The 12,497-nt window shown below is 35.2% G+C and overlaps 1 protein-coding gene across 1 annotated transcript; it reads left to right on the plus strand.

Annotated features, from left to right (window-relative positions):
- LOC110102285 (pentatricopeptide repeat-containing protein At3g16010) lies at window positions 1-10,670 on the plus strand. Its single transcript, XM_020830555.2, has 6 exons — window positions 1-1,295; window positions 1,714-1,809; window positions 4,019-4,185; window positions 4,342-4,561; window positions 8,045-8,180; window positions 8,656-10,670. Exons 1-6 carry the CDS (start codon window positions 45-47, stop codon window positions 10,491-10,493), a joined length of 3,708 nt encoding a protein of 1,235 aa, XP_020686214.2. The 5' UTR covers window positions 1-44; the 3' UTR covers window positions 10,494-10,670.
- The last annotated feature ends 1,827 nt before the right edge of the window (window positions 10,671-12,497 follow it).

Genomic DNA, 12,497 nt, shown 5'->3' on the forward strand with positions numbered 1-12,497 from the left:
TGCAGGAGGGACATCATGAGAAGGTGCATGAGCTTTACAATGAAATGTGCAATGATGGAACCTGTTTCCCCGATTCTGTTACTTACAGTGCACTCATTTCCACTTTCTGCAAGTTGCGGCGAGACGATTCCGCGATCAGATTGTTTGAGGAGATGAAAGAGAACAGGCTGCAACCAATGCCAAAGATTTATACCACTTTAATAGCCATGTTTTTCAATTCAAATAATGCTGACAAAGCTCTTGGTTTGTTTCGTGAAATGAAACAGCATTGCTGTAAACCAAATGTCTTCACCTATACTGAATTGATTAAAGGCCTTGGCAAAATCGGAAGAATTGAAGATGCTTTTCATTATTTTCTTGAGATGCAGAAAGAAGGTTGCAAGCCAGATACAGTGCTCATGAATAATCTTCTAAACATTCTAAGCAAGGCTGGGCGTTTAGATGATGTGCTGAAGCTGTTTGAGCAAATGGAGTCCCTTCATTGCGTTCCAAATGTGGTTACATACAATACAGTTATGAAAACACTTTTTGAGTCAAAATCTCGAGCATCGGAGGTTGTGGCTTGGTTCGAGAAAATGAAGGAGCGAGGGATCACTCCTAGTTCCTTCACTTATTCCATTCTAATAGATGGTTTTTGCAAAAGCAATCGAGTAGAGAAGGCATTGATTCTTCTTGAGGAAATGGATGAGAAAGGCTTTCCTCCATGCCCAGCTGCATATTGCAGTCTAATTGATGCTCTTGGTAAAGCTAGAAGGTATGAGGCTGCTTGTGAGTTGTTCCAGGAACTAAAAGAAAATTGTGGTTCTTCCTCTTCCCGTGTATATGCAGTTATGATCAAGCATTTTGGGAGATGTGGGCGCCTAAAGGACGCCATAGATCTTTTTGAGGAAATGAAGAAACTTGGCTGTACTCCAGATATCTTTGCTTATAATGCTCTTATGTCTGGAATGGTAAGGTCTGGCATGGTAGATGAAGCCCAGTCCTTGTTCAGGACAATGCAAGAACAAGGCTGTAAGCCAGATATAAATTCTCACAATATCATATTGAATGGTCTGGCAAAGGTTGGTGGCCCAAAAATGGCAATGGAGATGCTTTTGAATATGAAGCAGTCGAAGAACAAACCAGATGCTGTGTCATACAATACAGTTCTTGGATCTCTTAGTCATGCAGGAATGTTTGAGGAGGCAGCTAGGGTGATGAAAGAGATGAGTGCAATGGGATTTGAGTATGATCTTATTACTTACTCTTCAATACTTGAGGCCGTCGGAAAAATCGACGATGAACCCGCGGATTCTGTTCGTTGAGAGCCTGGTTTGAATGAACTTTTCTCGAATTTCAGAAGAATTTGAACTCCTTAACACTTTTTTCATTCTAATCATGCTAGGAAAAGTTAGCGCATAGTCATACATTATAACTGTAGTAATCTGCCAGCGTTTGTTAGGTTTTGTTTGGGACTGGCTTTATTATTGCTTCTTAAAACAGTTTTTTAGAATAAAAATTAAAGTTTTTGTTTTTGAAAGCTACTTTAAGAAGCAGTAAAAAAACTGTCACAAACGAAGCCTTAATTTACTGTTGTTCACTCTAACTTGTAAGTTTTCATTGTACATATTTTTTGCCCTTATTACTTGTTCATATGGCTTTGATTAGTGAAGCATATTGTGATGTTTTGTTGGACTCTCCATCCCTTCTGTTTCATTGTCACGAAAATACCAGGTGAATGATTTCACTAATCCATTGCGCTACCATGCGTTTGGAAGCTTTCTATTGTTTAGCAATGCAGTAAAACTGAGAGGACAACATCTGGCACAGGTCCAGTTCAACTTTTGTGATGTGGTGATCATTGGAAAAATCAGACATGCTTGAAGGTAATTCCCATTCTAAGGAACAAAGATAAGAATTAAGCTTCAAAAAACTTCAAAGAGAATATATTTTCATCAATATCCTCCTCTTACAATGGCATGTATATTTATAGGATAAAAGGAATATTCTAGAAACTAGTGGTAACAAACCTATAACAAACTAAGATAAACTAATCCTAAGGAGTATATAACTATAGATGTTCCTACATCATTCTCCCATTGCATCAAAAGAGCTCGATATATGTTTTCTAGATAAATCCTTAGGAATAATTTATCCTTTGTTAATATATCGAGTTTTTTTTTACGTTAGAGGAGTATGATGTGGAGCATCATTAGCTAAATAAATCTTTAGAAATAGTTTATCCTTTGTTAGCTTAGGTGTATGTTTTCTAGAGTCTTCTATTATATTTATATATACAAGATATTTTAAGAAAGGAGGCATCAATGATGAATATTTTATGAATTGAAGCCTTTGAAGCTTTGAGCTTGGTTTGTCCTCTTGTTCTTAGAAATCCTTCAAGCATCATCTTCTTTCAACGATCCAACGATTGTCTCCCCACATCATTTTTCCAGTTATGGTATTCATAGATTTGGCCAACTGCCTTCAACCACGACTTAGGCTTCATTTGGGATGTTTTTCATACTGCTTCCTAAAGTAACTTTTTAATACAAAAATTGAAATGTTTGTACAAGATAGCTGCTTCAAGAAGCAGTAAAAAAATGGTTCCAAATGAAGCCTTTGAATGTATGTCCTTTTCCTTTGAGGCACCTTCCAATCTTTTTCATACTCTCATTCCACTCTGCCAGTTTACACGATGGTATGGTTTGAGTTGGGATGCTAAGATAGCAAATCTGAAAGGCATGTGATTGAAGAACATGCAATGAGTTGCCTGACAATATTGAAAGCAAATGTGGTGCGCAGAGAGCTTTTGAGAGTTTGAAAGAACGATACCATGTCATACTTTTTGGGTTAATAGTAGGAAATTGTTGAGAAGTAAATCACGCAACAAACACAAACAAGAAAAAGAAAGTAGCGAAAAAAAAAAATCCAACATGATTTAACGTGAAAAAACTTGGAATTGGAAAAAAAATTACGGAGCCACACCATACAAAAATATACAGTATTAAAATTAGGAGATTGTACATATCTCCGTCTCACTCTCTCACTTTTGGCTTGTCTCTTTTCACTTTACACTTCATTCTCCACTCTGAACTAACAAGCAGACACGTATACATCAAGGACGCAACCCTTCAATTTAAGCATGCAAAATAAGAAATAAAATATTACAGAGTCCCACAATACCAAGGCACTCTGAACCACAAGGAGAGGGCATACTGCCCTCTAATGAGCTCCTAGTCAATCTTAACCGATAAAATTAAGTTTGGGTCAACAATGCAACCCAATTGATGAACATGATCAAACACCGCAAGAAACTAACATTATTTTAGAGATGTTCATAAGCTAAAATGTAATATCCATAATGGTGATATCCAGTTACAAAAATTTTGTCGCCTGGAGTCGTGAAGGAGACGAATACTCGAAAATGAGGAGTCGAACTAGCTGTTTTGGTTCGGATGCTTGAAGTCACGAGGAAGACGAAGGGGGGTTGTTCTCATTCAATCGTTTAGAGTTGCAGGAGATGAAAGGTGGTTCTGTTCCCTTATAATCACGCAGGTCCACAAAAGGAGAGGCCATGCGTGATAAGCCAAGCGATTTGAGCATCTTGCGGGACTATGGAAGCAAGTGAAGAAAAGACGAGCGCGGCTGCTCACCTACTTGCATCGATTGGGAGAAATTGAGGATGAGAAAGAAAGGTACGGTCTTATTGAACTAAAATTTATATTTTATATTTAAAATATATAGTTTATTTTATTTTAGAATTAAAATCTATTAAAAATTGTAATTAGAAATGATAAATTTTAAATATTGTGTGATCTGGTTCCTATAGTTTTTTCGACACTGTTGTTCCCTAAAATCTGAGTCCTTTTGCATTTGCTCTCTCTCTCTAAGTATTTCATGCTAAATGATGCTCATAGATTTCTTAATTTCTAATGTAAAAAGGTTCTAAATTTTGTATTTTCTTACTATAATTCATGATAGAATGCTGGTGCTTGAATTGAATTTGTTATTTTCAGGATGTGTTATTTTTTTCCTTTAGGTTGTTGCACACATGATGCCTGATCTACCAAATGTTGGCATTGAGAGAGATTTAGAAAGTTTCCGTGAATTCTTTGAGAGCCCAGCTTTTAGGGCAGATGGTCTCAAAATTTACCCAACACTCGTAATTCGTGGTACTGGTCTTTATGAACTTTGGAAAACTGGCAGGTACTGTAATTTTATACTATTTATCAGGTTATTGCATTTAGGATATTGCTGCAAATGAGCTTGTTTGCTGATCAAGGACTGGGCAGTTGAGTGTCTAAATTTATTTATATAATTGCATATCATTCCTTGCCAATTCAGAAATTTTACTTGTTACAGGTATCGGAATTACCCACCAGAGCTTCTTGTGGATGTAATTGCAAGGATTTTGGCCATGGTACCACCATGGACCCGCGTCTACAGAGTTCAAAGAGATATTCCCATGCCATTAGTTACTTCTGGAGTTGAGAAGGGAAACCTCCGTGAACTTGCTTTGGCTCGAATGGAAGATTTGGGCTTAAAATGTCGTGATGTTAGAACACGTGAAGCTGGAATTCAGGTTCCTTGTTGTAATCAATTACTTTCAGTTTTCATAAACTGTTTATTTTTTTAAACTTTTTTTTTTTTTTTGGAAAATTCGAGTGTCACTCATAGCAATAGAAACTTAAAACATCACCAATTATAGAGTAATAAACAAATACAACAACAATTATGATATACACAAGTGTTATCAAAGCAATAATAAGAAAAGAAAAATAACAATGGAAGCAAATGGGGCTTAGAGTAAGAGTATAAAGGTTAAATCATCTATGGTATCATCCTAGTACAATAGGATCAAGATGTAAGAAATTAAGTATCAAGTTGTGCCAAGATGAGACACAATCATTCCCAATATTGTCACGGCTGTAAAAAATTTTAAGCAGCAGAGATATCTGTGTTGCATTTCAAATTGTTCTTAAATTTTATCTGATAAAAAAATATTAACATCATCATCCATAAAAGTAAAATGTGTGTCTAAAGATCTACAATGTTATTACATTACTAATGTGAAAATGTATCAAATGGAAGTGCAAAGTGCAAAGACCAATTTTCATATCCAAAAATTATGTATATAAGTCACAATGAATCAACAAATAAATAAACCTCCAAGTAGCACCCTCAAGCAGTAGAAAGTATTCCCTAGAAAATTATTGCATAGCATGGCCTCAAACATATAGAATAAGCAAGGAAAATTTCACTTAGAAAAATATTCTCAATGAAAAAAATGTAAAATTGTTGAAAACATAGAGAGGGCATAAAGCTTTAATTTCCCACTTCATAGTAAAAAGAGAATAAAAAATCCCAAATAACTAATCATTGCCACCAAACTCTTTGAAAGAGTCATGTATATTGTAGGAGCATAGCATTATATAACAACAGTAACAATGACTTCACCAAGGAAGTTTTATAACATCTCACAATCCAGCAACCGAGAAGTAGAAAAAAAAATTTATAAAAGCTTCATAGAGAGTTTACAAAAAGGAGAATCCCTTATACAAAAGTGATCAATAGTAAAGTAAAAAAATATAGCATGTCTCAAGAGAAATAAAGCAAAAAAAAAGGCTATGTGGTATGTCTCTTTTAAATTTTCATATTCAACTTCTCATTCGAACAACAAAGTAGATTTTATGAACTAAACAATCAACCTCATAGATTTTATCTTGAAAAATCCTTCAATTTCTTTCATTCCATAGAGGATGGGCAATAATATGTATTTAGCAATGAGATAAAAATTTCTAATGATCTTACATAATATATCATCTTTATACATTAGTGTTTGATTGGTGCGGTAGCCCAAGTGAAAGACAGAGCTTTGAGGTATGCACTTTTTAAAGGTTTTGAATGAGTATAAACATTCAAAGAATAAGTGATTATGAGATTCTATATAATTATTTTAAACTGCACAAGTCTTCCCCACATTTATGCGTCAATTCAAAAGTACATCTTTGGTTATAAATCCACCAATTAAAATTTCCCAAAGAGGCGTAACATATTTAATGGAACACTCTTTAAACCAAATAAATTTCTCAAGACACTTTTGGCTCAGCATGATATTACGGGTTATAAGTGGATTTATAAGAGAACATTTTGATCCCAACCAAGCACCTAGAGATAGAGGAGAGTATCTCAACATAGGCAATTTGGAAAATACAATCATTGTACATATGGTAATTAGAGGAAGGAAAGCTCCATTTGTCATTAATAATGAAATTATTTATGTTAGCATAATAATTACAGTTAAATAAAGTGTTCACCAAATTTTTATTTTTTTTAAAAAATAGAGTTTTACCATGGTTCAAAGGTCATGAAAGGATAGAAGAGGATCATTGTTGTCAACATTAAGAGAGAGCCAAGAGTAAGTTTTATTAATTATGTCACCCAAAGATTTCCAAAATTTTATAGCATTATTTGTGTGCTTGATCCAAAGAGATGGGTAATAATTGAAGAGCTAAGAAGAACGATAGAAAGTTGAGTTGAGAAGTCTCCATATGAGTTTGCATTTACTTAGAATATAGAAGGAGTCCATATTAAGGAGACCTAAATCACCCTTATCAATAGGTTTAGTGGTGGTGTTCACAGAGATAAGTTTGTGTTTCTAGTACTCACTTGTATTATTAAGGAAACTACTAAGATTAGTAATGTTCTTTATGTCAACTTTGCGAATAATAGTAAAGTAGAGCCATTAGTGTAAATAGTTCCAATGAAAGAATGCAGTTTTTTCTTCTACAAAGTATGAAGTTTATCTACAATTTTAGAACAATCATTAGCTTTTAATTTGATGATAGAAATGTTGAGACCAAAAAAGCATATGGGAAGTTTTTTATAGTGAAGTCAAGAATTAAGTATATATTATCACTAGTAGCTATAAACAACTAAGGAAAAATAGATCCTTGATTTATTAAAATTGATATCATTGCCAAAGACCCCTTTTGAAAGTCTCTAGGATGTATTATAAGCAATGAACATTTCTTTCATAAGCCAATCAAAAAACAAATAAATCATCAACATGAATCAAATAAGAAATAACGGAGCTTTTTTTCCAATGATACTTTTAAAAGAGATGTTATCATTATGCATCTCCATGAGTCTAGATAAACCATCCATAATAAAGGGGAAAAGGAAAAGAGCTTATGGACGCCCTTGGTGAAGCCTTGTAAATGAGAGAAAATAGCCTTTTAATTTCTCGTTATAATTACATAAAAATAAATATTAGAAGTTCATGCCATAATACATTTGATGAAGATTTGGGTAAAGCAAAGTTGCAAATTTCTCAAATAGAAGAAATTTTTATTGAATTTATCAAATGATTTTCTGATATCCATTTTGGCACAAAAATATTTTGGAGCTCCTAGAGCATTAAAATCATGGATAAGCTCACTAGCAAGGATAATATTATTAGTAATATATCTATGTTCAATGAATGCAAATTGGGCTCGGTGGATGAGTTTAGGACGAATAGATTTGAAACATTTGGAATGCGTGATATGAGAAGACCTTTCAAGTTTATTGTGGAAGAGGAAACCTATGGTAAACTTGGTCGAAATCCCAAAATCGAATGTGATGCTGATTGAGCGGATATAACTCAGACAAGTCTATAGGGTGGAAGAGCTCGATACAGGGTGGGACTTGATGGAGAGTACTCCAACGAGAACTAAGTGGATGATGCCCGATTATCATGGACGATGGTAAGAAAATGATGAGAGAAAATAAAAACACCTAAAAATGAAATCCTAACCCTAATGAAGTCAAAAAAGACTTAGAAAGTCAATTTTGGATGTTAGTAAAAACTTATTTTGGTAGAAGAATTTTTTTTAAAAATTTTAAATACCAAATATCTAAAATATATTTTTAGCTCTTAATCCAATTTTTATCTTGGGGCCGTTTGGCTGGATTTCGCCCAAATCCGGCCTTAAATCCGCCTAAATCCGCATACCAAACAGCCCCTTAGCTTCGCCGTTCTCATGGAAGCCGTAGCTCATCTCGGCTCCTAAGGAGTGAATGAATGATGAGGAATCGAAAGCTAAATTTCTTCGTTCAAATCCAACATGCTGCCGAGATGACTTGGAGGCCTGCCTTACTGGTTCTGAAGCGAGAAGTATCCACTTCGCATCTTCTCTCCGAGAGATTAAAACAAACAGGTGATGTGCGTCTTTTAGCCCTCTTGAACAAACGATTTTTTGGTTTTTCGTTTTTGGATTCCGTTAAAAGGAAGAATCTTTCTTGCCTCCAGGTTTTGTTCGACCTTTTACTTGTCGCTTGTTGTAAAACAATGCTCAGTTCTGATTGGGATTCAGAAAAATGTAGCTGCTTTCCAAGAAAATGTTCTTGATTTATCAATTGCTTCTTTTATTGATTAATCTTTTACCGAATGTGGCAGAAAATATATATATTTTTTTTTAAATGAAACCTTCCCTTGTCTTCATCTGATTCTGTAGAAACTAACAGAAAAAGAATTTAGGACTGGTGTTGGGACTGCAAATGTTGAGTTCAATTGTAAACCTGGGGCGGGCTTCTTTTGAATCTTTGATCCCTGATAGCTATTCCGCCAATCTTTTGAACACAATCAAATTATGTGCGAGCTTCTGATGCTTTTGATTCAATTTTGTTTTACAGAGAATGAAATTGTTCAGATGTTCAGACTTCCAAATCTTAGAGATGCAAGTGCATCTTCATCAACAAACCCAGGGGGATTCAGGAACTCAAGTTCTCGAGTACTGGATGAGAGATTCCTGAGAATATTGAAGATATTTAAGTGGGGGCCAGATGCAGAGAAGGCCTTGGAGGTACTGATGCTGAAAGTTGATCATCGTTTAGTTCGCGAGGTTCTGAAAACAGATATTGAGATTGGTGTGAAGATACAGTTCTTCAAATGGGCAGGCAAAAGGAAAAAATTTGATCATGATTCTTCCACCTTCATGGCTATGATTCATTGCCTCGAGCAAGAGGGATTGGTAGGGGAGATGTGGAGAACAATCCAAGACATGGTCAGAAGCAATTGCATCATTTTCCCTACAGTGCTATCGGAACTCATCAAGATTCTTGGAAAAGCAAAAATGGTGAACAAGGCTTGTTCCATCTTTTATCAGATCAAGGCTCGAAAATGTCAGCCAACTGCAACTGTTTACAACACCATGATCATAATGCTTATGCAGGAAGGACACCATGAGAAGGTGCATGAGCTTTACAATGAAATGTGCAATGATGGAACCTGTTTCCCCGATTCTGTTACTTACAGTGCACTCATTTCCACTTTCTGCAAGTTGCGGCGAGACGATTCTGCAATCAGGTTGTTTGAGGAGATGAAAGAGAACAGGCTGCAACCAATGCCAAAGATTTATACCACTTTAATAGCCATGTTTTTCAATTCAAATAATGCTGACAAAGCTCTTGGTTTGTTTCGTGAAATGAAACAGCATTGCTGTAAACCAAATGTCTTCACCTATACTGAATTGATTAAAGGCCTTGGCAAAATCGGAAGAATTGAAGATGCTTTTCATTATTTTCTTGAGATGCAGAAAGAAGGTTGCAAGCCAGATACAGTGCTCATGAATAATCTTCTAAACATTCTAAGCAAGGCTGGGCGTTTAGATGATGTGCTGAAGCTGTTTGAGCAAATGGAGTCCCTTCATTGCGTTCCAAATGTGGTTACATACAATACAGTTATGAAAACACTTTTTGAGTCAAAATCTCGAGCATCGGAGGTTGTGGCTTGGTTCGAGAAAATGAAGGAGCGAGGGATCACTCCTAGTTCCTTCACTTATTCCATTCTAATAGATGGTTTTTGCAAAAGCAATCGAGTAGAGAAGGCATTGATTCTTCTTGAAGAAATGGATGAGAAAGGCTTTCCTCCATGCCCAGCTGCATATTGCAGTCTAATTGATGCTCTTGGTAAAGCTAGAAGGTATGAGGCTGCTTGTGAGTTGTTCCAGGAACTAAAAGAAAATTGTGGTTCTTCCTCTTCCCGTGTATATGCAGTTATGATCAAGCATTTTGGGAGATGTGGGCGCCTAAAGGACGCCATAGATCTTTTTGAGGAAATGAAGAAACTTGGCTGTACTCCAGATATCTTTGCTTATAATGCTCTTATGTCTGGAATGGTAAGGTCTGGCATGGTAGATGAAGCCCAGTCCTTGTTCAGGACAATGCAAGAACAAGGCTGTAAGCCAGATATAAATTCTCACAATATCATATTGAATGGTCTGGCAAAGGTTGGTGGCCCAAAAATGGCAATGGAGATGCTTTTGAATATGAAGCAGTCAAAGTACAAACCAGATGCTGTGTCATACAATACAGTTCTTGGATCTCTTAGTCATGCAGGAATGTTTGATGAGGCAGCTAGAGTGATGAAAGAGATGAGTGCAATGGGATTTGAGTATGATCTTATTACTTACTCTTCAATACTTGAGGCCGTCGGAAAAATCGACGACGAACCCGCAGATTCTGTTCGGTGAGGGTCTGGTTTGACTGAACTTTTTCTTGAATTTCAGAAGAATTTGAACTCACAGTTTTTTCATTCTAATCCTGACTAATTTAATGTTGTTCACTCTGACTTGGAAGCTTTCATTGTACATTTTAGGAGATTTTACAGATATCCTAATAAGTTTACACGATGGTATAGTTTGAGTTTAGATGCTAAGATAGCAAATGTGAAAGTCATGTGATTGAAGAACATGCAATGAGTTGATGACAATATTGAAAGCAAATGTGGTTTGCAGAGAACTTTTGAGAGTTTGAAAGAACGATACCATGTCATACTTTTTAGGTTAATAGTAGGGAATTGTTGAGAAGTAAATCATGCAATGAACACAAACAAAAAAAAGAAAGCAGCGGAAAAAAAATCACCATGATTTAATGTGGAAAAATTCAGAATTGGAAAAAAAACTACGGAGCAACACCACATCAGAAAATATACTATGAAAATTAGGAGATTGTTCACATCTCTCTCACTCTCTCTCATTTTTTGTTTGTCTCATTTCACTTTACACTTCATTCTCCACTCAGAACTAACAAGCAGACACACATATACATCACCAAGTGACACAACCCTTCAATTTAAGCATGCAAAATGAGAAAGAAAATTTCCTAATTACAAATTACAACATTATAGCGCTACAACCTATAGCATTGTGAGGAGTCCATCATACCGAGGGCTCCATGGACAAACCATTAATTTCCTAACCACAAGCAGGGAGCATGCTGCCCTCTAATGAGCTCCTCGTGAAGCTTAATTGATAAAAGTGAGGTTTGAGTCAACAGTGCAACCCAATAGATGAACACAATCAAACTCCACAAGAAACTAACATTATTTTAGAGATGTTCATAAGCTAAAATGTAATATCCATGATGGTGATATCCAGTTCCAACAATTTTTTTTTGCATGGAGTCGTGAAGGAGAGGAATATACTCGAAAATGAGTCGAACTAGTGTTTTGGTTCCAACAATTGGGTACCCATGCTTTACTCAGACAGGCTTCACCCACTCACGCTCACCCATGGTGACTTTCGGGATGTCGTACCCGCCTATACTAACCCACTTTTCATGCTTTTTGAACGTAGTCTGTCATAGACTGATGGCCTTGAGGCTTGTTACCCTTTACTCTGATTGTAAACTTTCAAGTAACATATCATAATTTATCGCAGTCACAGTATGGCTAAGTGCTACACACTACGTAGTGAGGATTGTAATAATATAAGATATACTGTGATTAGCAATGTAAATCGATTTATCCCACGATGTTTAGTACTCACCCATATCCACCCATAAGGTCATGGGCGTGCCCATACCCACCCATACCTAAATGGGTGGGTACATGGGTGGGTGTGGGTATGAGTACCCAATGCAGGGCTCTGTAATCCAAGCGATTTGAGCATCTTGTGGGACTGTGGAAGCAAGTAAAGAGGAGACGAGCACGGCCGCTCACCTACTTGCATAGATTGGGAGAATGGAAGATGAGAAAGAAAGGTAAGGTCTTATTGAACTAAAATTTATATTTAAAATATATAGTTTATTTTATTTTAGAATTAAAATCTATTAAAAATTGTAATTAGAAATGATAAATTTTAAATATTGTGATAATGAAAATTTATTTTAATTCAAAATAATAATAATTAGAGTATGAATTTTTTAGTTGTAGAAAGAGGTAACAGCAAAGATGTTATTAAGATTTTAATTGGGAGAAGAAGAGTAAAAGATAAATATAATTTTTTTTATGAGAAGTTATTATTAATAATCACTGGGAAAATATTAAAATTAAAATTAAAATTTCATGAATTTAAAAATAGAAATAAATAAACACAGTAAATTTTATTATAAAAATTCATAAAAGATTTTAGTTATCTATTTTATTGTTATTATAGGTGTTAAAATAATTTTTTTGGAAATAAATGAAAATAGAAAAAGAATTATTTAAAGCTATTTTTTAAATAGAAAATGAGAGTTATTTAGTAACAATGAAT

This window comes from Dendrobium catenatum, unplaced genomic scaffold (genome assembly GCF_001605985.2).
Source record: "Dendrobium catenatum unplaced genomic scaffold, ASM160598v2 fragScaff_scaffold_130, whole genome shotgun sequence".
NCBI lineage: Eukaryota > Viridiplantae > Streptophyta > Magnoliopsida > Asparagales > Orchidaceae > Dendrobium > Dendrobium catenatum.